The sequence below is a fragment of the Lonchura striata genome, chromosome 26, assembly GCF_046129695.1.
Source record: "Lonchura striata isolate bLonStr1 chromosome 26, bLonStr1.mat, whole genome shotgun sequence".
NCBI classification, from domain to species: Eukaryota; Metazoa; Chordata; class Aves; order Passeriformes; family Estrildidae; genus Lonchura; species Lonchura striata.
Window position 1 is genome coordinate 3,204,040 of NC_134628.1, and position 26,667 is coordinate 3,230,706.

General features: G+C 49.1%; 1 protein-coding gene across 1 annotated transcript in view; it reads right to left on the minus strand.

Annotated features, from left to right (window-relative positions):
- The window catches only part of CSMD2 (CUB and Sushi multiple domains 2), a 283,577-nt gene that overhangs the window by 36,056 nt on the left and 220,854 nt on the right, over nt 1-26,667 (minus strand). Inside the window, exons 36-50 of the mRNA XM_077788452.1 lie at nt 24,882-25,006; nt 21,894-21,990; nt 20,541-20,645; nt 17,977-18,095; nt 17,123-17,192; nt 14,456-14,572; nt 13,101-13,310; nt 10,368-10,556; nt 9,186-9,363; nt 8,426-8,571; nt 7,436-7,516; nt 6,247-6,360; nt 5,557-5,745; nt 4,062-4,208; nt 3,203-3,391 (exon numbers count right to left, since the gene is read on the minus strand). Coding sequence (XP_077644578.1) covers nt 3,203-3,391; nt 4,062-4,208; nt 5,557-5,745; nt 6,247-6,360; nt 7,436-7,516; nt 8,426-8,571; nt 9,186-9,363; nt 10,368-10,556; nt 13,101-13,310; nt 14,456-14,572; nt 17,123-17,192; nt 17,977-18,095; nt 20,541-20,645; nt 21,894-21,990; nt 24,882-25,006 — 2,076 coding nt within the window. The remainder of the gene's footprint in view (nt 1-3,202; nt 3,392-4,061; nt 4,209-5,556; nt 5,746-6,246; nt 6,361-7,435; nt 7,517-8,425; nt 8,572-9,185; nt 9,364-10,367; nt 10,557-13,100; nt 13,311-14,455; nt 14,573-17,122; nt 17,193-17,976; nt 18,096-20,540; nt 20,646-21,893; nt 21,991-24,881; nt 25,007-26,667) is intronic.

The window sequence follows — 26,667 nt, forward strand, 5'->3', positions numbered from 1 at the left end:
AAAAAAAAAAAAAAATTAAATAAAAATCAGGGAGCTGATGGCTTTATCCCAAACTGAAATCCCAGATCCTGAACTTTCCTACAGACACTGTGGGGAGTGCCCACCCTTCATAAAGGGTCAGCTTTTGCAACAGCAAACTATCCCTGAACCCCAGTTTCTCCTGGAAGAGGCTCTGGCTCACAATTCCCAGCACTTCTGTCCCACAGGATGCAGCAGCAGTTTCCATGTGGAGATAAAGGATCCGATAGCGGGAACGCTCCTGCTCACACCCCACAGCAGCACCGACCCCAAACCCCTCTCCAGGAGCACTTCTGCATTGCACAGAATCCCAGAACCACGGAATCATGGAATAATGAGGTTGGAAGAGACCTCCAAGACCATCAAGTCCAACCCGTGCCCCGACACCACAACCAGACCATAGCACCAAGTGCCAAGTCCAGTCTTTTTTTAAACATATCCAGAGATGGTGATTCCACCACCTCCCTAGGAAGAAAATTCCAGTATTTTATTATTCTTTTAGTGAAATTTTTTTTCCTAATCTCCAACCTAAACCTTCCCTGATGTAGCTGAGGCTGTGTCCTCTTGTTCTGCCCGGTGGAAGAGACCGACCCCACCTGTCTGCAGCCTCCCTTCAGGAAGCTGTAAAGGCAGAAAATTGTGGAATTCTGTTGTGGCAGAAGGGAGGCTCAATTTAGCTTCGTGGCTGAGGAGGTGGAGGGGGGGAATTCAGGGGAAAAATGGAAAAGCAGGCTTGGTGCCAGGCAGCGCTCCGCAGGGGAGGCTCTGCAGCATTCCTGCTGGAATACTGGCCTCGGGGCAGGGCAGGGAGGGGACAGGCAGGTGACAGCCAAAATACACCAAGAATCATAGTTATTTATGCTGTTACCCTTTTTTCCAACCCTGCCAGCGCTGGGAAATGTCCCCAGATCTGCTTCTCCAGCAGCATGAGGAGGAGGAGCGAAAGCAAATCCAAATCTCCCTCCAAACCCACCTTGAGGTCCTCATCCCTCTCCAAGCCTGGCTCTGGGAAAGAGGGAGATCCACATCCCTCCTGTCTGGACAGGGTGGGATGCCCAAGGGAAGAGCAGCCTGCACCTGGGAAGCTCCACTGGGAATTTCCTGCAGAAACTGCCAGGAGACACAGCCCTAACCCCTGATCCCAATATCTGCCTGTGCTTCCAGACAAACCCATTCCCTCCTGGAGCAGCCCCAGCTCAGCTCCCAGACTCTTCTCCTGAGCCACTCCAACTCATTTGCCTTTCCAGTGGTCCCTGTGCACAAAAACAGGGGTGGAAAAGCAGGAAAAGTCACTTTTTGGTGCCACGGAGCCCAGTGAGAGCTGGAGAGCCCAAACTTTGCACGTGAAGCAGCAGCAGCAGCACAGCCCTGGCTCTCTCCCTGTGCAAGGCCCAGCTTTTATCCCGCTCCTGCCGCAGCATGGAGCAGGATCCCAGAGCAGCTGGCAGCTGCTGGAATTCCGAGAGGTGTCAGCAGCTCCAGAGGCAGGATCAGCCCCGTCCCTGGTGGCACTGATGGTGACAGGAGTGCCACTGCGGCGAGCTCAGCGCTGGCCAATCCCTCTCCAGGTGCTGGTGTCTAGACAGGCTGCCAGGCTGAATACCAATGGCTCTCCCAGGGAAAAGAGGGCACCTGGAAAATCCAACCTTTTCCAGCTCCCAGTAATTCCCTTCCCTCTTTGCCATCTATTCCTAAAGCCTTGGAGACGAGGATCACCCCTCAGCGCTCCCAGCCTGTTCTCAACACAGAATTACCAAATTCCAATCTTGTTTTTTTTTCTGCTTTTTCAGGAACTCCCGGCACTCGATCCCAATGACATTTCTCCCTCTGAACTATCAGGCTAGCCCAGAGATTTGAGGTCTTGACGGGAGGAACATCAGGAGATGGGCAAAGATTCCAAAAGAGGCTCTCACCCCCATGTAGTTGTCCAGCTCTTTATTCCATGAGGTTCAGGGGAAATCACAGAATCACAGAATAATGAGGTTGGAAGAGACCTCCAAGATCATCAAGTCCAACCTGTGCCCTAACACCACAACCAGACCATAGCACCAAGTGCCCAGTCCAGTCTTTTTTTAAACACATCCAGAGATGGTGATTCCACCACCACCCTAGGAAGACAATTCCAGTATTTTATTATTCTTTCAGTGAAAATTTTTTCCTAATATCCAACCTAAACCTTCCCTGATGTAGCTGAGGCTGTGTCCTCTTGTTCTGTTGGTGCTGCAGGTAGAAGAGATTGACCCCACCTGTCTGCAGCCTCCCTTCAGGAGCTGTGGAGAGCAATGAGGAAAGAGGGGAAAGAGAAGGAACAGGAAGGGTCATGGCCTCATCCAGGCTCTGGACAGGGAGGGCTTCTCTGGCTCTGGGGCAGGAAGGAGGGGACCAGGCTTATCTTGATCAGAGTCACAGGGGTCCCGGGTGTGGGAACTCAAAATGTCCCTCAGGCATTTTTGGAGGTTCCAGGCCTTGGTCAGAAGCATTTTAGACCCCGTCAGGCAGCTGGAAGCAGCTGTGATTTTGAGTTTGAGCCATGGAATGAGTTACCAACTTTGGAGGTGGAACAAGCAGTCACAAAGGGTTAGATGGGATAGTAAAAGTAGTTACAAAACAGAGGGGAAATTTTTCTAGTATTGTACAGGGGGGTTTTAGCACCTGTACAGGGGGGGGGTTTACTTTGTACATGGGGGTCAGAAGTTCTAAGATGGAGGAAAGTGGGCTGATCCTGTTCTTCCTCCTTCTTCTTCCTTACCTCCATGTTCTTGGTGTTGTTGGCACTCACAGATTGGTTTAGAGTAGAAAAGCTCTTTGTAATATAGGTAGTAGGTATTGGGGAATAACTGTAAACATGTTATACGTAATATATCTTATAAAAATAGCAGCAGCCCTGGGTGGGGAGAGAGGAGAAGAAGACACTGGACAGTCAGGGTGTCAGGAGTGTGTGCATCCCTGCCTGGGCTGCTGATCAAACAGCCACAGCCCGAGAACACAATCTGTTAGATAATTAGCAATAAATTGCCTTGAGACTGAACAAGAGACTGCGGAGTTTTTCTTTGGGAACACGGGTTGGAGGAGAGACTTCACCACCACACGAGACCCCAAACCAAGCCCGGGGTTCTCACACCGGGGGATGGGGACAGGCACAGCCCGAGCGCGCTGGAACGCCCCAACCCGTCCCTGCTCTCACCTTGGCACAGCGGGGTGGCTTCCCTCCAGTGGAAGTGGCCCTGGGGGTGCTGGCTGCAGGTGGTGGTGCTGTGTCCCACCAGGCGGTAGCCGGCGTCGCAGCCGAAGCGCACGGAGCTGCCGGGGCGCAGCCCGGAGTGGCTCAGGATCATCCCGTGCGCCGGGGGCTGCGGGAGGCTGCAGTAGGGAGCTGCCAAGGAGGGAAAAGCAAACCCGTCACAGGATGAGCAGCAGCAGCGTCATTCCCTTCCCACCCCCAGGAATTGCACTGAGCTTCCCCAAAAAACCCCAAACCAAAAATTGGTGATGGATGAACGCGGAGTCGAAGCAGAGAAGGAGCGCGAAGCTCTGAGCCTCCAGTTCCAGGAATAAGGAGTCATTCCTGATAATTAAATATTCCTTCGTTCATTTGCTGAGCAAAGTCTGGACAGACTTTTCCACTGCCTCATCCAGAAACCTTTCCCAATATCCAGTCCCTGCATCAATGACTCTCCACATCAGGCTTCAGTTCTGAAGAGTGGTTGGGAAATGAGCCAAAGCTCCAAGGTTTCTCCCTGGAATTTCTCCTGATTGTGATCCCGCAATCCTGGTCCTGACTGTGATCCCACAATCCTGGTCCTGATTGTGATCCCACAATCCTGGTCCTGATTGTGATCCCGCAATCCTGGTCCTGACTGTGATCCCACAATCCTGGTCCAGGTTTCTCCTGGACAGACCCTGCCTTTCCCAAGCTCAGAACGTGCCCCGCCTTGTGCCTTCCCTGCCTTGGCAGCTCCTGCCCTGGCAGCTGGATCTCCTCAGGAATTCCATGGGTTCTCCTGGCTGTGGAGCTGCTCCTGGCAGGGGCAGCTGGGACTCACCGGAGTAGCGGATTTTGAAGCCTTTCCTGTTGTAGGCGTGGTCGGAGGACCAGCGCAGGAAAACGCTGCTCCCGCTGCTGGTGACCGTCAGAGGGGCCGAGTAATTCCCACTCAGGGACAGCAGCAGGGGGCTCTGCCCAGAGGGACCTGCCAGGAAGAGGGGACAGGGTGATTTATTAAAAAAAACATTGATCTAGTACCGATATCCAACTGTGACGGACAAAAACTCTCTAACAGTTTGAAGTTAGAAAGTGTGTGTTTACAAAGCTACAATTTTTGAATTATTAAAGAAATATGGATATTGATCTAGTAGCAATACCCAACTGTGACAGACAAAATCTCTCTAACAGTTTAAAGCCACAAAGTGTGTGTTTATTGTGTGTGGGATCACTCCCAAATCCACACCGTGGCTTCCAGGCGATCACAGAGTCTTTTTATCCATACAAGTATTGAATAACCAAAATACAAATGCATATTCATCATTTTGGTACATCCCCTTCCTCATTTCGTAAGCTAATCATTTCAAAATCTATTCAGCATGGGTAGTTTGTTCCTTGAAATGGGTCGGTGTCCCTTCCATGGGGAGGGGTCCCAAAATGAGGAAGTCAGTGAAGTCTTCTGACCTTTCTGCCTTTTCAATGCCAATCTGACAAATGAACTCTTGGTGGAACTCCCATTCCTTGTCTTCAGTTGGTTTCGGACAGAGGAGCCCCACAATTGTCTGATGTTCTAAAAGCTATTTGTCAATTTGTATTCTTCATTATAAACCCAGCTAACTAACATTGTGCTGACAAGCAATCAGTTATTCGTTAACTACTAACTCCTAACTTCATCAAGGCCTACTCATTTATTTTAATTAACTCTAGTAAGGCTTATCTCTAACTAAAATCTTAGCTCCTCTAAAATCTCTAAATTCCTTAAAATTTACGTTTCAAAGGAAAAGGGAAAAGTCAATGGGGCCACTGGAGTCCTGGCAGGAGAGCGAGCACAGGGAGATTTCCCTGAGTTTCCCAGAGGAAAGAAGCTCCCTGTGGAGTTCCAGGCCTCACATCCTGCTCCTGGGAAAAAGCTGATCCCAGGAAAAGCAGGACTTGCTCCAGGCAGGAGCTCAGGTCCTCATGGTCTGCACTGTTTATCCTGAGAATCCCCTCCCCATTCCCAAGAACTCTGGGGCTGGAGAAATCTGCTCCTTGTGGCCTTCAGGGATAAGAATTCCCACTTTCCCAACTCATCCTCTGCAGGAATCTCTGCTGCCATCCCTCTCCCAAGTTTCCCAACTCTTGCCCCTTGGAAAAATCCTTCAGATCCACCCCAAAAAAATCAAATTGCAGCTATTTCCTTATGCAAGGAACCAGCGAGGAGCATTCTGGAAGGCCAGCAGGAGGTTCCAGGTGGGACACGCCCTGGAACGCTCCTTCCCTCATGGCTGCCGCGGGATTATGGAACCCCAGGAAGGTTTGGGGTGGAAGGCAGGTCAGAGGAGTGAATCTCTTACCATCAAAGATTTCAAACTCATCAAACTGCTTCTCGCTGAGGAAGTACTCGATGGTGAGGGAGATGTTGTAGCCCGGCTCCACCTTCACCACCCAGGAGCAGGTCTGGAAGTGGGGGTAACTTCCCAGGAAGCTCTGGCTCAGGATCACCCCCGTGGAATCCGTCATCAGCTGGTTCATGGGGCAGTGCACTGGCAATGGAAATGAACATTCCTGGTTTTCCAGAGGAAGGATGGAAGCACGAGGTCTGTCCTGATGAGGCAGCTCCAGGCAGAGCATGACCCCTGCACTCCTCAATCCCTGGGGCTCAAAGAATCCCCAAATCCCACAAATCCCAACAATTGTCACACCTGAAGAAAGGAGCAAAAAGCAACAAAACCAACAAACCATTCCCACTGCCTTGGCCTCAGCTCGCACCTCTCCCAAAACGAGCAGCACCACAACCAGAACATTCCAGAGGCACAAAATCCAAGAATCCCTGGAAACTTTGGTAGAAGAAAAGCAGGAGGCACAGCTCATCCCATGGAATTGTTAACCGGCATATGAGAACTCCAATTCCTGCTCAGGGGGATCTCACTCCCTCCTCCCAAAACCCCACACTCCTGCCGATGGGAAAATTAACCCCAAGGATGAAAAATGTGCCAAAAATCCTCCCCCAGAGCTGGGAAATCTGGGATTTGTGGGAGCTTTACCTTCACAGGTGGGTGGGGGTCCCTCAAACTGCAGGTGGGTGCCCAGTTTGCAGGTGAGGATTTCGTTCCCAATCAGGGTGAAGCCGGGGAGGCAGCGGTACCTGACGATGTCACCTGGGAAGGGATGGAAAACAGGGATGGGAGGGGAAATGCACAAAAAAAAAGGGAGAAATTACGGGATAAAAGGTGGAGTAGAGGGATAAAATGGGGGATTGCAGAGGTAAGGGGGGAAATAGAGGGATAAAAGGGGAAACAGGGGGATAAAAGGGGGAAATAGGAGAATAAAAGGGGGAAATGCAGGAATAAAAGGAGGAATGAAGGGATAAAGGGAGAAATGGAGGGATAAAATGGGAAATGCAGGGATAAAAGGGAAAAAGAGGGATAAAAGGGGGAAATGCAGCGATAAAAGGGGGAATTGCAGAGATAAAGGGAAATAGAGGGATAAAAAGGGGAATGCAGGGAAAAAAGTGGAAATAGAGGGATAAAAAGGGAAAATGCAGGAATAAAAGGGGGAAATAGAGGGATAAAGGGGGAAACAGAGGGATAAAAGTGAAATGCAAGGGTAAAAAGGGAAATGCCGGGATAAAAGGGGGAAATATTGGAATAGAAGGCGTAAATTCAGAAATAAAAGGCATAGGTGCAGAAAAAAAGGGTAAATACAGGAATAAAAGGGAAAAATGCAGGGACAGAAGGTGTAAATCAGAAATAAAAGGCTAGGAAAGCCATGCTGGAGTTACTCCGGGATAAACCCCTGTCACCACATCAGATTTGGGAAATTACTCCAGGTGCAGACTCCCCTCAAAGTGAGCAGCCAGGGTGAGAAGATGCTCCGAAAAAAAATCCTGGCTAGAGCCACTTCCAAATGTGGATGACAAAAAAAATCACAAAAAACTCCTGAAAGATCCCCAAAAAGCAGAATAAAAGCTCCAAATCTTCGTGTGCAACACCTGAGAAATATTATTATTCCCAAAGTTTCCTGAGAGATTGCAAAGAGACTCAAATCTCTCCCCAAAAAACATTTTTCCGGGGAGAAAAAGGCTGGGAACAACGGGAACACGTGGATGCTGCATTTGGTGTTGAGCTCCTTTGGAAAACCTTCTTGGAAAGCCAGGATTTGGGGAGGGAAAAAAGCATTCCCAGGAGGTGGAGAGGTGGGAATGAGGATGAGGAGGACGAGGGAAGGTTTTACCAATGTTGAACTCCTCGTTCTCCGTGATGATCTCGGCGTTGGGAACCATGGTGGGAGGCTGGCAGCGGAAAAGCTGGAAAGCTGGAAAGCAAGGGAAGAGCAGCCATGATGGAATCAGGGAAAATTCCTCCCTCTCCACCAGGAAATTCCTCCCTCCCCACCAGGAAATTCCTCCTTGTCCACAAGGAAATTTTCCCCTCTCCACCAGGAAATTTCTCCCTCTCCACCAGGAAATTCCTCCGTCTCCACAAGGAAATTCCTCCCTCCCCACCAAGAAATTCCCACCTCTCCACCAGGAATTTCCTCCCTCTCCACCAGGAAATTCCTCCCTCCCCACCAGGAAATTCCCCCTTCTCCACCAGGAAATTCCTGGGGAAAAAAACTGAACTGAAAAACTTCCTGGAAAAACTGGTTTGAAAAACTTCCTGGGAAAAAAACTGGACTGAAAAACATCCTGGAAAAAAAAACCTAGTTTGATAAACTTTGTGTTAAAAAACTGAGCTGAAAAACTTCCTGGAAAGCCTGGCCTGAAAAAACGTAATTAAAAAAAATCCAAAAACCTGAGTTCAAAAACTTCATTTAAAAAAACTGGTCTGAAAAACTTTCTGGGAAAAAACCTAGTTTGATAAACTTCATGTTAAAAATCTGCACTGAAAAACATCCTGGAAAAACTGGTTTGAAAAACTTTCTGGGAAAAAAACTGAACCGAAAAACATCGTGGAAAAACTGGTTTGAAAAACTTTCTGGGAAAAAAACCTAGTTTGATAAACTTCGTGTTAAAAAACTGAGCTGAAAAACTTCCTGGAGAAGCCTGGCCTGAAAAAACTTAATAAAAAAAAAAAAAAAAACAACGGAGCTCAAAAACTTAAAAAAAACTGGGCCTGAAAAGCTCAGCGGAAAACTTGGGGTTATTGGGTTATTTTTTGGCATTTTCCCAGAAGCATTCCCAGCATTCCCAGTATTCCCAGCACTGAGTGCAGCAGCGCCCACCGTAGAAGTAGATGGCGAAGATGCCTCCGTTGGCGGCGTCGCTGTGGAACTTCAGCAGGACCTGGTTGGAGGAGCTCTGGGCAGATTTCTTGGCCGAGTTGCCTGTGAACACCCCCAGCTGAGGGGAGGTTTGCTGGGGCCCATCCCTGATGGCAGGAACACAAGGAAAAATGAGATTTTTCCAAGGATTTAAGCGGAGGAACCTGACCTCCTCCTCTCCTTTATCCTCCCTTCCCCACATCCACGTTTCTGACCCCCGCCCGCTGCACTTTATCCCCTACGGCCTCTCCTGGCTCCCAGCTGACAATCAGAAAGGCAAATTTCACTTTTAACCTCAGAAACGGAGGCATTAGGAGCTGTTTCCCATGGGAATTTCACTCCCTGTTTGCCCAGCAGACACGGGGATATTCTGAAGGTCAGACTTGGAGTGCTACAAGCTCAAAATTTGGTCACAAACTCTTTAATCAGAACTCCCCTGGCTGCCTGAAGATGATAATGTCCATTATTATGCATAGATAATATTTTTATTTGACATTTATTTATTAGTATATATATATATATTTCATATATATATTATTATTATATATATAATTATTTTTATTATATTCATCTCAAAATAAAGCTAAAAAATGTTTTAATTTCTCTTCTCCAAAACATCAGGAAGCTGCCATCCTGCAAAGGGGATCCCATTCCCAGCTGCTGCTATTTCGGAGCCAGGAGGATTTCCCAAAATGAGTCCTTGGAGTGGCTCTGCACCCACCAGACGGTGATGAAGTCGTTGTAGGGCTCTGTCTGCAGCAGGGTGAAATTCAGGTGGATCCCATAGCCCACGGGCACTGTCAGGAGCCAGGTGCAATCCTGGGAATTTGGGTACTGGTTGGGGAAGCCAGGAGAGTAAATTGTCCCATTCTGGGCAGTGACATTGCCCCCACAAGGCACTGCAGGGGAGCAGAGAGAAACACAAACCCAGTCAGGAAAATATCCCTTTAAACATCCTTATATCCCTTTTTTTTATTCATTTTTTTTTTGTTTGTTTGTTTGTTTTGTTTTTTTTTTTTTTTTTTCTTTGATACAAAGGTTAACAATTCTGGATACAGGAAAATCCAGATCTTGGCCTAACTTGCCTCAAACAATTCCTCTCTGCTCCAAGCACTGAAAGAGCAGCTGAGGATTCAGCTCTTCGTTCTCTCTGGGGTTCAAGGACTTACAAGAGGGCAAATATCAAATATCACCCCTCGCCCTCCTTCCACGGCTCCTGCAGAGCCTGTGCTGGGATAAAGGTCAGTGCTCCTGGGAAATCTTCAATAAGCACATCTGAACTTCTTAAAGGTTCATCTGAAACCCTTCTGGAAGTAAATCCCACAGAATTCCGGCCACCAGCCCGAGGGGTGAGAGGCTGACACAGCCACGAGAGGGTTGGAAAAGAGAATCTGGGTGAGTTTGGATGCCTGGAATGGAAATCTTCAGCCTGCAGAGTTCTCTGAGCACAGTTTTCAGGAGAAAAAACCACCTTGGAAGATTCCTGAGGATCTCCCACCTGGATCATTTTGGAGATGCCCATGGAGGAGACAGACAGGGACACACACGGAGCCCTCAGAGCTGCCAGGCTCTTTTACCAGCGACTATTTTGATTTATCAGAATTTATCAATTTATCAGAAATCATCAAAATTGATCAAATCAACGGAACCTGGATGTTGATGAAGGGAATAAAGCAGCCAGGAATTATCACTCCAAGGATTGCATCACACAGAAATCTCCAACAGGGAGACAGATTCTCCTCACCCGCATCCCACGCCTCAAACCCCCCTCAGCAGCTGCCCCAAAACGCCCCAAACATTCACCAAAAACACCTCCAGGAGGGCAAATTTCACTCCAAGAGCACATTCCCAGGCACGCCGGAGCAAATGCAGCCCCGGGTGGGCAGGTGAGGCCAGGCCATACCTTCACACCTGGGCAGGGGGTGGTCCCAGTTCCTGTTGGTGCCGTGCTGGCACGTCAGCACGGGGTGGCCGATCAGCTGGTAGCCAGGCAGGCACTCGAAGGAGATGGACTGGCCGACGTTGTAGCCAGCTCCTCTCACCACCCCGTTGGCAAAAGGCTCCGGGTCGGGGCATTCCTGCAGCTCGTAGGCTGGAAAAGCACAGGGTGGAAGGGTTTGGGGTTCATCGCCCGGGGAAAAGGGGAGAGGGTAAGGAGAAATGGTCTCCAGCTGTGCCAGGGGAAGGGCAGGATGGATTTCAGGAGGAATCTGTCCATGGAGAAGGTTGGAAGGGGGTGCTCGGGGAGGGTCGGAGTCTCCATCTCTGGAGGTGTCCAAGGAAGGGCTGGAGGTGGCTGCTGGAAATTCAGGTGAACCCGGTGGGAGGAAATGCTGATGTCTGACTCCAGTTCAGAAGGCTGAATGATTTCTTTATTATAACTACTTTATTATAACTCTTATTATATAACTATTTATTATAACTCTTTATTATAACTAATGCATTTTATAATGCATTAATATACTTTTTGAAGGAGATACTAAAACTACAAACCGACTTTTTCTAACTACCACATCTAACTAACTCACAACTCGTGAGCCTCTCGCTGTCCAGACACAGATGAGTTGGACTGGCCATCAGGCTCAAACAATCCTCACCAAAATCCAATCAAACAATTCTCCAAACACATTCCACATGGGAAAAATAAGGAGGAGAAACAGAAATTGTTTTTTCTTTCTTCTCTCTGTGCTCCTCTATGAAAAAAATCCTGAGAGAGAGAAGAACATGCCTGGCACAGGTGGCACTCAGTGACAAAGTGGGGATCAGGCACTGGATGGGCTTGGAGGGCTTTTGCACCCTCAATAATCCTGGGATTCTGTGCTCTCCCACGCTCCAACTCCACTTTGGGTGTAAAATCAGGAACTGGAACTGCCCAGGGAGGTTTGGAGTCCCCATTCCTGAAGTGTCCAAGGAAAGGCTGGATGTGGCACTCAGGGAGAGCACAGCTGCTGGTTTTCCCAGCTTTTACAGAGACAGGGCAGCTGAGAGGCATTTTAAAAGATTTTATTCCATTATCAGTCCCGATGAATAGTGAGACACAAGAGATGCATCTTTCATCGTTCTAATTCTCTAAAATATCTACTCTTTTTATAAGACCATATTTTAAAACTTATTAAAGGTTGTTTCCAGTTCAATCTCTCTCTCAGCAATGTCATCTCCATTCCACAGCTAAGTGTGCACACCTTATCTCAGTGTTTGCACACAGATGTAAGCTTTCTATCAAGTTTTGAGAATTCTTTACATATCCATTTCTCACACAGGTTGGGCTCTGGGACCTTGGAGGGCTTTTCCAGCCTCAGTGATCCTGGGATTCCATTCACCCACATGTGCTTGGCTCCTTCCTCCTCATACAGAAACTTAATTGAAGGAAATAATCCTTGATGGACGTGCCTGGAGGCTGAGGGGAGCTCCCCATCCCACTGCCTCGGAATCCAGAGTCACTTCCAACTGGGAAATCTGCCTCATTTTCCAGCCCAAAGTGGCCAGCCCTGATGAGGGGTGGGGGTCAATCAGTGACCATGTTCCACCTGGCATCCTCAAGGAGTGGCCAGCCTGGCCGGAGCTCATTTCCATAGCAATTTCCAGGAGAATTCCCAGAAAACCTCGCCCGTCCCTGGCTGCAGCAGCCCATGAATCACCCCAGGCACCAACAAGACAGGCAGGACCAAGTTAATGCTTTCATTAATGGAGCAGAGGCTTTTCCTGCTGCTCCCGGGGCTGGAGGGACACATTCCCTCCTTCCCACTCCTTGGATCTCAGCTCCCAGTTGCTTCCTGATTTTGTTCAGGGTGAAATCCATGAGCTGCCCTTGGCATCCTTTGCCCCTTTCAATTCCCACGTGCCCAGGGGTTTTCCTGAAAACCAAAAGGTTTTCATGGACATTTGTGGAGGCAGAGCTGGGGGTCAAGCAGAGCCAAAAATTCATGTTCAAATGAGGAGAGCTGCCCAAGGACTCCAGCTGGGGAAAAAGCACCTCCATTGCCCATTACCCCCAAAACTGAGGGCATCTCTTCATTTCAACAACTTCTTTCTCTCCTTTCACCCTTTGAATTCCCACATGCTCAGCACAGAGGGCAGGGAAGACCAAAAGGTTTCCAAAGATGAGAAGGCAGAGCTGAGGGCTAAAAATCCATGTTCAAAACAGGGGAGATGCCTGAGGATTCCAGCTGGGGAAAACACACCTTCATCCCCCATCACCCCCAAAAATGAGGATTAAAACTTTATTTTAACAACTCCTTTCACCCCAGCTCTCCAAGCCAGCCCTGTGCTATTGTTTGGCTGCTTCATTATTTACCCAACCCTGCAGCAGGCTGAGCTCAGGACGTGCCTGGACTTCAGCTGAGAGGGAAAAGCAGCTCCAACATTCCAAAGCAAACTCTGAGGGCTCTTCCCCTTGCCCACAAGCCAAGCTTGACGTGAACCTGACTGGAACAAATTCCAAAGCATTTCAGTGTCACAGGGCACCCTGGGAACATTTGTTCCTTGCCCTTGAGGGGGAACAGTTATCAGGATTAAGCACGGCCTTGCTGTAACACCTTTCCACTCATTTGGATTAAACCCTCATGGAATTAACTCAACAACCACAGAATTAACTCGAGAGCCAGCACCCCCGAGGGGCAGGACTGTCCCTGCTCACCTTGGTACTCCAGCTTGAAGCCGGGTTTGTTCTGGGAGTGGTCGCTGTGGAAGTAGACCGTGGTTTCGTGGGAGGTGGACAGGAGGGAGCCGGGCAGCTCGGCGCCGCTGAAGCGCCCGATGACGCTGCTGGTGTCGTAGGGCCCGTTCCGGATCTCCACAAAGTCGTGGTTGGGCTCCGTGGAGAAGTTCAGGAACTGGATGTGGGCACCTGGAGAGAGGGGGAAGGAGGAGTTTGGCTCTAAAATGGCAGCTGGGATTTTGCAGCGGCACTGGTTCCAACAGCAGCACCAACATCAGCACCAACCCCAGCACCAACATCAGCGCCAACATCAGCACCAACCCCAGCACCAACATCAGCACCAACCCCAGCACCAACATCAGCACCAACATCAGCATCAACCCCAGCTCCAACATCAGCACCAACCCCTGCACCAACCCCAGCTCCAACAGCAGCACCAACCCCAGCACCAACATCAGCACCAACCCCTGCACCAACCCCAGCTCCAACCCCAGCTCCAACATCAGCACCAACATCAGCATCAACCCCAACACCAATCCCAACCCCAGCTCCAACATCAGCACCAACCCCAATACCAGCCCCAGCACCAATCCCAAAATCAGCACCAACCCCTGCACCAATCCAAATACCAACCCCAGCTCCAACATCAGCACCAATCCCAACATCAGCACAAACCCCAGCACCAATCCCAATGCCAACCCCAGCTGCAACAGCAGCACCAACATCAGCACCAACCCCAAAATCAGCACCAACCCCAGCTCAAGTAGCAGCTCCAACCCCAACGTAATCAACAACCCCAGCTCCAACCCCAAAATCAGCACCAATCCCAGTTCCAACAGCAGCACCAAAATCAGCACCAATCCCAGCTCCAACAGCAGCTCCAACCCCAAGATCAGCACCAAACCCAACCCCAGCTTTAAACTCAGTTCCAACACCAACACCAACCCAAGCCCAGCTCCAAGCCCAGCTCTGACCCTGGTTCCAGCCCCAAGCCCAGCTCCAAGCCCAGCCCTGCCTACCCACAGAGCCCAGCCTGGGCACTCAGCAGGACTTTAACTGCCCTGGGGACACAAAGTGCCTTCAAACTGGCACAGAAGAGCTTTGGAGTTCAGGAAGGAATTCCTCCCTGGCTCAGGGTGCCCAGAGCAGCTGTGGCTGCCCCTGGATCCCTGGGAGTGTCCCAGGCCAGGCTGGATGAGGCTTGGAGCAGGCTGGGACAGTTTCCCCTGGAATGAGATGATCTCGAGGCTTTTCCCAACCCAACCCAGTCAGGGATCCTCTGGATTTTCACCCCCTCTTGTGTGACAGCACCAACCCAAACCCGGCTCTCTCACCGAACCCCACTGGCAGCAGGATCCTCCACGTGCAGTCCAGGTTGCTGGGATAATTTCCTGGGAAGCCTGGGCTCAGGAGCACTCCTTCCATCTCTTCTGCTGTTCCTCCACACTGGGCTGGAAAAACAAAAGGGTTCATGGCCAGGATCCTGTGGGAACCCAGGGCTTCCCTCTGGCTGCCCTGGGACCTGGCAGGGGTCAGAACCCCCCTGGACAGAGCCCCCAGAGACACTGGCTGTGATCTCTGTCCATGGAAAAGAGTTTTCAATCTCACAGGATCAATTACCAGCTTTGAGAGTTTGATATAAGTAATAATTAAGTGTGGCACGGGTGCAAAAGTAAAATTTTAGGATTCTAGATTAGGGGACAAAATGGAGGAAATTGGGTGTGTCTTGTCCTTTTTCTCCTCCTTCATGCCCTCCATGTCTCACTGTGGTGTTGGCATTTTTCTGTTGGTTCAGGCTGGGGACACACTGTCCAACGTAGGTGACAGATACTGGCACGTTATTGTAAATCCAGCCCAGGGAGTTTCTGGTATTGAATGTTTGTCACATCCCACTGAGGGCAGAGCCCCACACGCTGCCCTGCAGGACAGAGCTGGGCAGGGCAGCAGAACATGTGAGAGATAAACAGAATAAACAACCTGGAAACCAGCACAGACCAATTCTGGCTTCTGCTTTGGCAGCGGGGCTGACAGACAGAGACTTTCTACAATCTCGGGATCATCAATAGCTCAGATTCCAACAGGTCCAGCCACAGGATCCCTTCCAGGATCCCTGAAGGGTCTGTCTGGGTGAGGCCCATGGGAAATCAAGGAATTAAAGACTCAGCTGAGAAAAAGGAACCAGCACCAAGTTTCCAGGCATGGTCCCATCAGGAATGGATGTGCCTTTCTGCTGCCCTTTGGAGATGAAGGCTGAGTCCAGGGATTCAGAGGGAGAGGCAGATCTGAGCAGTGAGAGAGGGGATGGAGACCTGCTCTGCCCACAGGCATTGCATCAAACCAGGCACCAGCAGCTGCTTGAAACCTTGACCAGCTCGAAAAATGACTGTGAGGAAGCTGAGTGATCCCATTTTGACTCCAGCCTCTTTTATTCCCTGCCCCAGCTGCCAGTCTCGGGGCAGTCTGTCACTGATAAATCCAGCACAGAGTGTTTGCTCACTGCCTGCAGCCGACTGCCAGCCACGACGGCCCAAAAATATGTTTACAAAAGGCATCACATGAAATTTAAACACTGACAGCACCTCCTCACGCTTATCTGGATGACCTCCACCTGGTCTCAGCAGCAGCACCAGCTGAATGCAGCCAGGTGTTCTCCTAACACGCTGTGACAGCCAAGCACAGCCTTTGTCCAAGATCTCATTACCCCAGGCTTGCTCCTAACGAGGTTTTCTCTTTCTTTTTCCTCCTAATGGCTCTTTAATAGAACTGCTTCTGAATTATTTAGAGGCCCAGCAGCTGGAGGAAGCAGACCAGGAGAAAATCAGCAGAGCTGCAAAGTGTGCTTGGAGCAGGAGCTCTGGGGGACACAGAGCCCCGGGACTGTCACACCCACAAAGGTGACGCTCACTCCTGGCTCCAGATGTGTTTCTGCCCCTCTGCAGCTGCCTGACCTTCCCCAGGGAGGTGAAAAGACAGGCACAGCCCAAGCAGCCAAAATCCTGCTGGGCTGGGAGGCTGGTGCTGATTCAAAGAGCCCAACTTGTTGCTTGCCAGCTTTTGGGATCCTCCTCCGTGCTGGGATCTCCCAGCTCATCCCAAGGACTTCTGCTTCCATTCAGAGCAGCTCCCAAGGGAACAGGTCCTTTAGCTCAGTCATTCTCCTGGAAATATCTCTATTTATGCTGGCCTGCAGATCATCAGATAAAAGAACTGTTGGCTCTTATAATTACTTTAAAGCCAAATGATGTAAGCTGGAACAGCAGGAGCCCAAAATAACTGTTAACTAAAGCTATTAAATGCATAAATGTCTCTCTCAGAGCTGCAAAATGTGCAGTATGAATATTAAACATCTACATTTGCTAAAAGCAAATGACTGAAAATAATTTTAAAAACCTCCTGCAAGTTCCCTTCACCTCCAGGCTTCTTCTGCAGGGAAAATGGAATGTCCAGTCCTTTCCAGGCCTGAACACCTGAACAGATCTGAGGGTAAAGAGCCACCTGGACAAGTGACCTGTGGTCACCTGCTGGACAGCAGAGTGGGCACAGCAAGTTGAGACCCTGGGAGAGACGAGGCCCCAGTGAAAGAAGCAGCTTTGGTGGCATCAGCTGCATTCCGTAGAAATAAAGATGGAAAAAACCCTCAAGCCATACAACCAACCCGCTTCCAGCATGAGAAAATTTTAGGTTTTCCTTCTTGAATGGCTTTGTGTTGAGGGGGGATAATTCTGTGTTGCAGATTTTGTGCTACAGCCACATCTCTAACATCCAAAACAAAGCACTCCAGGCAGCCCACGGGGACTTCTTGGGCACCATTTCCCTGGCAACCAATGTTTTCCCACACTCTCTCACACGTGCAGAACCAACCTGAATTTCTCTAAATCACCTCTTTAACCTTGGTTTTTTTTTTTTTTAATTTTTGTTTGTTTTAATTTTTTATTTTTTGGTATTTTTTTTAGGGAGGTGTTACAAACATCAGCCAGGTAGAAAAAGAAGTTGATTCCTACCGATGCAGAGGGGTGGAGGGTAATTCCAGCGGCGCACCGTGCCCGGCATGCAGGAGATGTGGGAGTGGCCCTGCAGGGATGGAAAACAACACAAAGGTTTGGGAAGTGGATGGAAAACAAGGGAGAGAACATCTCCCTGTCCTGGCAGGAAAAAAAACTCCTTTACAGGATACACCTTGGGCAGTGCATGAGCCTGGCCTTGGCTACACCCAAGTTGGACCCTGAGTAATGAGTTTTCACACTTTTATAAGGTTTGTTCCATTTCCACATTGGGTTCATTGCCCAGTTCCAGCTCCAGGTTGTGCAGTCCCACCCTCCCAGGTTGCTCTCCTCCATTCCCTGTTTGCACTTTTTGGGCTGAAGCTGCAGCGCTGTCCTTGGCTCTGGGCTGGAGAAGGATTGTTCTGTGTGCCTGGGCTGGTTCAGGATTGTTCTGTGTGCTGAGCTGGGGAAAGATTGTTCAGTGTGACTGAGCTGAAAAAGGATTGTTCTGTGTGCTGAACTGGCTCTGGGCTGGTTCAGGATTGTTCTGTGTGCTGGGCTGGTTCTGGGCTGGTTCAGGATTGTTCTGTATGCTGAGCTGGTTCAGGATTGTTCTGTGTGCTGGGCTGGCTCTGGGCTGGTTCAGGATTGTTCTGTGTGCTGAGCTGGTTCAGGATTGTTCTGTGTGCTGAGCTCTGAGGAGAGCTGCTGGCTCTGTGTGGAGCTCAAAGTCACAAACCCAGAGCTGGGAACAGCCAGGCTGGGGCTGAAGGCTGGCACAAACCCGGAGCTGGGAGGGCAGGGCTGGGGCTGAAGGCTGGCACAAACCCGGAGCTGGGAGGGCAGGGCTGGGGCCGAAGGCTGGCTGGTACCTGCAGGGCGTAGCCGGGCTCGCACTGGAAGGACACCACGTCGTTCACCAGGTAGCGCTCGCCGATCTTCAGCCCATTCCCAGGAACCGCCGGCTCCGGGCAGCTGGAGAGGCCCACGGCTGTGGGGAGAAGGGAGATGGGGGCTCAGGGAGCGGGGATGGGGCTGTGCTGAGGGCTGAAGGGACGGGAACACACTTTTTGTTTTACCCCGCGCCCGTTTACCAGCTGCCACCGCAGACGCTGGGTGGGGAAATTCTGTTTCCTTTGGATTCTGCACGGACAGCCCAACGCCATCCCCACATTTACAGTGGGAACATCCTGCTGCAAACCCAGCTAACAACCTGTGACATCTCGTGTGGGGTGATGGGCTCTCCCTCCCTTTTTCCTTTCCTTTCCTTTCCTTTCCTTTCCTTTCCTTTCCTTTCCTTTCCTTTCCTTTCCTTTCCTTTCCTTTCCTTTCCTTTCCTTTCCTTTCCTTTCCTTTCCTTTCCTTTCCTTTCCTTTCCTTTCCTTTCCTTTCCTTTCCCCCTTTTCCCTTCCCTTTCCCCTTCCCTTTCCCCTTTTCCCTTCCCTTTCCCCTTTTCCCTTCCCTTTCCCCTTTTCCATTCCCTTTCCCCTTTTTCCTTTCTCCTTTTCCCTTTTTCACTCCCTTTCCCCTTTTCCCTTTCTCCTTTTCCCTTTTTCACTCCCTTTCCCCTTTTCCCTTTCCTTTCCCCTTTTTCCTTCCCCTTTCCCCTTTTCCCTTTCCTTTCCCCTTTCCTTCCCCATTTCCTCTTTCCTTCCCCTTCTTCCATTCCTTTCCCCTTTTCCCTTCCCTTTCCTTCCCCTTCTTCCATTCCTTTCCCCTTTTTCCTTTCCCCTTTTTCCTTCCCCTTTCCCCTTTTCCCTTCCCTTTCCTTTCCCCTTTCCTTCCCCATTTCCCCTTTCCTTCCCCTTCTTCCATTCCTTTCCCCTTTCCTTCCCCGTTTTCCCTTTCCTTCCCCTTCTTCCATTCCTTTCCCCTTTTTCCTTTCCCCTTTTTCCTTCCCCTTTCCCCCTTCCCCTTTTCCCTTCCCTTCCCTCTCCCCTCTCCCAGCCCAGGGAGATAAAGGAATCCTGCAGCTCCTCTCAGCCGCTCCCAGCACCTCCCTCCCTCTCTCCCTCCCCGTGCTGGCAGCTGCCACTCCTCGATATCCTCCTGCATCCCTGCGGGGGCTCCTGCTCCGCTCCAGCCCCACCGAGCCCCAGGCAGGGGGAAATCAAAGAGAAAAGGAGCGAGGAGGGGCTGAGCTCCTCCTCAAGCCCAGTCACGCTTCCCTCCCCGCTCCTGGATGTGCTGCTTGACCTTCAGAGAGGCAGGAGAGAAAATGGCTTTAAATAACTTCTCCTTCACATCAGTGGCTTTCACTCAGTCCCAAATTGTTCCCGGCTTTGGAGCATGCAGAGCTAAGAGCTCAGCCTGAGTAACACAGTGAGGGAGAAACCTGAGTTTTCCTCCCCTGATTCAGCTCATCTCTCCCAGCTTCCTCCCAAATGGAACACGGAAAAAACCCAGGGCTCAGGGCTGGGAGATTCCAGTTGTACAAACAGAGCAGAAATCACATTATTTCCAGCTGCCCTGAAAATCAACACCTATTAATTTCCTCAGCCAAAGGAACAGACAGGGCTGATAATCCCCAGGCTCATGAAAAACCTGGCCGTGATTTCTGCAGGAGGGTGCTCAAATGATTTATTGATCAGAATAGAGGTGAAGAAGAAACAGAGTCACAGCAAGAGGATTCCTGCAGCTCCCAGAGCACAGGCTGGGCACATTTTTTCTCTCCCAATCCTGTGGTGCCTGTAATCCTGCTGGATTCAAGAATGGACAAGGTTTCAAGTGAGTAAAGGCAGCAAATCCTGGAGGGTTTAGTGCTGGCTGGCTCCAAAGCACAGTCCCAGCTGTGCCAGGGCAGAAGAGTTCTTGGTTTAAAAAAAGAGGGGGAGATGTGGAAATCCAGAGCTTCCCTCTGGCTGCCCTGGAAGGTCTGGGACCCTGCCAGGGGTCAGGAACCCATGGACAGAGATCACAGACAGTGTCTCTGGGGGCTCTGTACAGAGCCCCCAGAGACACTGTCTGTGATCTCTGTCCATGGAAAAGAGTTTTCAATCCTACAGGATGAATTCCCAGCTCTGAGTGTTTGATATCAGTAATAATTAAGTGTGGCATGGGTGCTTTCCTCAGCATCTCCCATGGAATGACCTCTGAGGACCCTTCCAGCCAGGATTTTTGGGATGAGGATGTGCCCAGGCCTGCCTGCTGCTTCCAGCAAGGAATACCAAGAGCTGAAGCCTCTGCCAGCTCCTGGCAAGCAGCACTTCCCAAACCCAGCCCTGCACCCAAGGATTTTTATCCCTTTGTGCCAGCACACAGACACAAAAAAGTGCCACCAAGAGCACAGTGAGCATCACCCCACCCCTCTGCTCCAGCTTTTCTCTTTTTATCACTCCCTCCCTGCGAGCAGGGAGCCACAGCAGCTCCTTCTCCCACTTCTCCCACTCCTCCAGCCCCGCAGGAGCTGCGGGATCAAGGCTGGAGCTGCTCTTACTTTTGTATTCCAGGTGAAAGCCGGCAGCGGAGACGCTGATGTCGGAATAGAAATGCAGATAGAGCTGGTTTGAAGTGCTGTTGAGCAGCGCAGGCACTGTGGTTCCTGGCAAAACAAGAGGTGCACAAAGGCAGTGGAGAGGATCCCTCTCCTCCTCCTCCTCCTCCTCCTCCTCCGCACGTCCTCGGAGATTTGCGGCAGGAGAGGCGGACAACACAAAGTCCTTTCAACTTAACGAGCTCCTCTTGGTTTTGATCAGGCTCTTTCTAATGAGGCCAATTGAGAAATACCCAGGGCCTTTCCAGTGGCTGCTCCTGGATTGCAGCCTCTGGAGCACCAAGGGATGGGAAACGGTGTGGGTGGAGCAGAGGTCCGGGAAAATTCGGGATTCCTGCATTCCCTGGAAGCTGCTGCAGCATCTGGACAAGGAATTTGGGATTCCTGCATTCCCTGGAGCTGCTGCAGCAGCAGGACAAGGAATTTGGGATTCCTTCATTCCCTGAAGTCACTGCAGCATCTGGACAAGGAATTTGGGATTCCTTCATTCCCTGAAGTCACTGCAGCATCTGGACAAGGAATTTGGGATTCCTTCACTCCCTGGAAGCTGCTGCAGCAGGACAAGGAATTCAGGATTCCTTCATTCCCTGGAAGCTGCTGCAGGAGCAGGACAAGGAATTCGGGATTCCTTCATTCCCTGGAGGCTGCTGCAGGAGCAGGACAGGGAATTCGGGATTCCTGCATTTCCTGGAAGGTGCTGCAGCAGCAGGACGAGGAATTTGGGATTCCTGCATTCCCTGAAGTCGCTGCAGCATCTGGACAGGGAATTCGGGATTCCTGCATTTCCTAGAAGGTGCTGCAGCAGCAGGACGAGGCAGTTCCATCCCAGACCCTTCTCCTGCCAAGCTCAGGGCACTTTGGGCCCATTTGAAAAATAAACGAGTTTTTTTTAGGGCCATTGTTCTGCATTTGAAAGCCTCTCAAAGCCCCCGGACCCTGGCTCCTCCCTGTTCTGCTAAAAGCCACAGTTCCTCAGGTCCAAGGAAAAATAAAGTTTGTTTTGTAGCCCTTCTCCCATCCCCGGGCACATCAGGCAGGTCAGGGCACCCTGCCAGGTGTGGTGGCCTCACATCCCAGCAGAGCTGAGGGAATTCCCATTTCCAGGAATAAAACCCCATTGCTTTTGTGTTTAAAGCTCCCTCTCAACCCCTCCCACGGGCTGATGGAGTTGAAATTCCCAATCCAGCAGAGCATATAACTCCCTTTAAATCTATTCCTAGCTTTTGATGCGGTTAAATTTAATTTTGTGAGGTGAATAAAACGAGGCAGGAACTGATGGGCTCGAGTGCCACGTACCAGAGAAGCTCCCCAGCATGGTGGCTGTGTTGTCTCCTCCATCAAACACTTCCAGGGAATCCCAGTTCTGCTCCGTGACAAAGCTGATCACCTGGATCTGCAGAGAGAAGCAAAACAAAGAAAAAAATTAACAGCACAATTCCTCAGATAATGGGAATAAATCAAATTAATGGCAATTAAAGGGTCACTGATTGAGTTTACACACTCTAGGGGTTCAGCACGGGCAAAACTTGGAGACTTCTGCCTTTGGCCATTCCCACTGAGATTTTCCAGCTATTTTCCCCCCAAACTTCCAGAGAGAAATGCTGTTTTCTGCTGCTGCTCCCGAGCTCCTGGAACTGCCCAGCTCATTTCCAGCTGCTGAGAATCCCAGCCTTTTTTTCCCCCTGTTTGGAGAAATCCCTGAAGACTCTGAGCCCTTTCAAATGAGAGCAACCAGCAGCAAGCCGGAGATAAAATAAACCCAAAAAACGCCTCACATTAAACAACAGGATTTTAAAAATCCCATCAAGTTCCTGCCTTGTTCCTCAGCTTTTTGTGGAATCAGTCGAGCTGCATTTTTGGATTTCACCTTTCCCTGCCATGCCCCAGAAGGTTTCGAGGCCTTAGGAAGTCTCTTGACTCCATTAGTTGGAACATCAACACAAATCCTTGGATGAGAAACATCCAAGCTGAGAAATCTGTATTTATACAGAAAAGAAGAGCTGAGAAATCTGCATTTATACCAAAAAGCAAAGCTGAGAAATCTGCATTTATACCGAAAAGCAGCTTGAGTGAGGATCTCCATGGAATTGCACAGCTTTGGTTGCCAGGATCACCATTAACAGGGATTTTGCCTAAATCCTAAATGCTAAAATCAAAGCCTCCAGTGTCCCATTCAAAACCCAAGTTTGGTGAATGGGGTGAGAGTGAGGCAGAAAATCTGAGCAAAAGTCACCAATTTGGGGAAAATCCAGATTTAATCTGGAAGGTCTGGATGAGATCTTCCAACATTGGGTATCTCAAATTAAAATGTCAGGCAAAAGAAAAAAAAAAAAACAAAAAAAAACCCCAAAAAAAACCCCAAATGTCAAAGGAATCTTAAAGATAAATCAGGAGCATAAATGAGTTGTACAGCTTGGCTCCACACAAGGAGAGTGCTGGAAAATTGGGAAAAATGAGTAGTGGGGAGAATTCATTGCCCTTAAACTTTGACTACCCATGTGTGAACCCTCTCCCTTTCTCCCTAAATCTTATTCCCTGATTTCCTCATCCACCCCAATTCTCCACTTACCTCTGCTTTGCTGAACATCAAATCAAAACCCTCCGTTTGAAAATAAAAATAATAAGTAAATTAGAAAAAAAAAAAAAATCAATCCCCCCCACTTCAGCCATTTAAACCCATTTCCTCCTTGATTTGCTCCGGGTAGTAAAACCGGCTGTAAAGTTCCTCCCAAGTATTGTTTTAGCAGAAAGTGAGTGGAGTTCACCCAGCAGGAATCGCAGTGACCCCCACGGAGCCATCACTGCTCCCACTGACCCTTTTTTCCCTTTTTTCCTGCCTCATTACACCCCTATTGTGATTTACATTATTGGAAGCGGAGTGAGAATGAGCGTTTTGTTTGCTCTTACACCGCCTAAATTATTTATTCTCCTCTCTCCCCCACTCCTCCAGCTTAACGGAATAAACATTTTTAAGGTCCTAATTCTAGTCTGACATGTGGATTCACAAGGGATCTGCATCTATTTACTGCCACGTGTATAAATTAATTCACTCAGGAAGGTTTGCTCCGGGAATGAATAATTCATGGCAGAAGTGCCAGCTCCTACCCTGATTACATAAAACCCTGCTCCTGAGTGCTGCTACCAAGAAAGCTTCAATTTCACCTCCTTCCCTGATTTACAGTTGTTTAACCTTTAATTGTTGTGCAAAAAAGGGGTAAAGCGATGCTGGAATTAAGAGCTAATAATGGAGAACGCGAAGGAAGTGGAGCCAGGATGGATCCAGCTCCAGCTCTGGGGTCATTTCTCCTCCCTGGGGCTGCCCTGAGACCTCTCCCTGCAGATGTTTCAGCTCCTGGGGGGCAAAACCTTTCTCCAAGGGATTTATTTTCCCCTGGAAGTCCCATGGAAGCTGATGGGTCGTGACCAGGTGACAGCAGATTGGAACTGGAGACCTCAGCACTGGTGGGGACCCCAAAAACATGGGATCAAAGAATTTTAAGGGCTTGGGATGGATTCTAAAGCTCATCTTGTCCCAAAATCTCTGCTGTGGGCAGGGACACCTCCCACTATCCCAGGCTGCTCCTTGCCCTGCTCAGCCAAGTTTTGGACACTTCCAGGGTCGGAGCATCCACAGCCTTCCTGGATAACCATAATTGAAACTTCCCAATATTTAACTGAAATTCCCCCGTTTTTGTGCCAGGTAAAGGTCACACTGAGGGACCTGCTCTTGCCCAAATCCCACCCTGTGCCTCCCGGACAACGCTCCTGGAGCTCCGGCAGCCTCGGGGCCGTGCCCATTCCCTGGGGAGCCTGGGCAGTGCCAGCACCTCTGGGGGAAGAACCTTTCCCTAAATCCACCCTGAGCCTCCCCTGGCACAGCTCCAGCCCTTGCCTGGTCACAAACATCACCAACAAATCCCTGCTTAATCCTGGCTGTAAATGAACGCCTGATTCCAGAGATTTCCACATCAATCCACCCTTGTCCTATGAGGAGCAGCGACTTCCCAACACGACTTCCCAACACATGGTTCCCCACTCACTGTTCACGTAAATAATGATTGTTTCACATTCTTTTGTGAGAAGAGAGAATTGATGGGCTATTAGTTTGACCAGTGTGGTTGGAGAGGTGGCAATTTCACCCTCCAATCCACTGTCACTTTTAGAATTCGATATATTCTATATAGATTCTATATATTCTATAAAGAATTCTAGATATTGTATAGAGAATTCTATATTCTATATAGAGCAGCAGACCCTGAGTGTCCTCCTCTGTGCTGGCTGTACCTGGATCCCTGCTCCCTCGGGCACTGTGATCTTCCACACGCAGTTGAGGCTGTTCAGGTAGGGCTCAGGGAAGCCTGGGGACAGGATGGTTCCTTTCCTCTCTGTCAGGTTCCCCCCGCAGGGCACTGCAATGAGGGAAGCAGAAGGAATTGGCTTCGCTAAAATCATTGTTAAAATGACAAGGAATCGAGAGCTGGTGGTGATTTAAGGAGATTTGTAGGAATAATCCTCCCTCCAGTAACTTTTTCGTGACAATTTTGGCACATTCCACAGGTGTGGGGAGCACACGAGGATCATCTTCAGGAGTTGCTCTCCTTCAGAGGATGTGAAAGCAGCTTTCACCCAGATCTGATTGATTTGAGATGCTGTCCCAGATCTCACAAGAGTATTGGATCAAAAAGGTCAATTCCCTGGAATTCAGGGTTAAACTGTTCTTACTCACAGCCAGGCTGGGCTTTGTATTTTATCAGACAATCATGGAATGATTTGGGTGGGAAGGAACCTTAAAGATCCCCCAGTCCCTTCACCCAGACACCTTCCACTATCCCAGGATGTTCCAACCCCTGTCCAGCCTGGCCTTGGACACTTCCAGGGATGGAACAGCCACAGCCTCTCTGGACAGAACCACAAGAGGTTTTAAAGACATTTTTTTACATTTCATTCACTTACATTTCCATTCCAATTCATTAGTGCTTTGTTTTGCTGTTGATTTTTGCCCACAGAACACCCCGGGCTGGAAGACACCCACAAACAAACACCACCAACATCCAACCCCCAAACCCTTTTAGGACAACCCAGAGAGCAACACCATTGCCCTGATTTTTGAAAATGTTAAGTTGTCTTTTACAGTTCTTCTGAAAGTTTTAAAGTTCTTATAAAACTTCTTTAACTTTCTGCTAACATTTACCTATTTCTACTGGAGTTCTCACACACTGTTCACGTAAACAATAATTGTTTTGCATTCTTCTTTGTGGGAGGAGAGAATTGATGGGCTGTTGGTTTGACCAGTGTAGGTGGAGAGGTGGCAATTCCATCCTGCAATCCACTGTCACTTTTAGAATTCTATATAGAATATATAGAATTCTATATTCTAGATAGAATTCTATATATTCTAGATAGAATTCTATATTCTAGATAAAATTCTATAATTCACATCAGAAATAAAATTGGCTATTTTTCTCTCTTAAACTCACCAAGTTTCTGTGTACTCATTTTGTGTCCAACAGTGACAAAACACCGCTCCCAAAGACTTTCCCTTCTTTAATCTTTTGATCTGTTTACATATTTCTGCTGGAGTTCTCACACACTGTTCACATAAACAATAATTGTTTTGCATTCTTCTTTGTGAGAGGAGAGAATTGATGGGCTGTTGGTTTGACCAGTGTAGGTGGAGAGGTGGCAATTCCATCCTCCAATCCACTGTCACTTTTGGAATTATATATATATATGTATAATAGAATATATAATTCTAAAAATTCTATATATTCTATATATAAAATTCTATATTCTATATAGAATTCTGTAGCTCACATCAGAAATAAAATTAGCTCTTTTTCTCTCTTAAACTCACCAAGCTTCTGTGTACTCACTTCACGTCCAATTGTCACTACAGGACACGCGAAAGCACAACACGAGCTGCTGCTATTGCAAAGGTAACAAAGAGAAAGTTTTATTTCTGACTCCAACATTTATAATTTTCCAAAGCTGACAGTGGATTGGAGGGTGAATTTTCCACTTCTCCAATGATATTTAACAAATCCATCAAATTCCTCTGCCTCTATGAAGG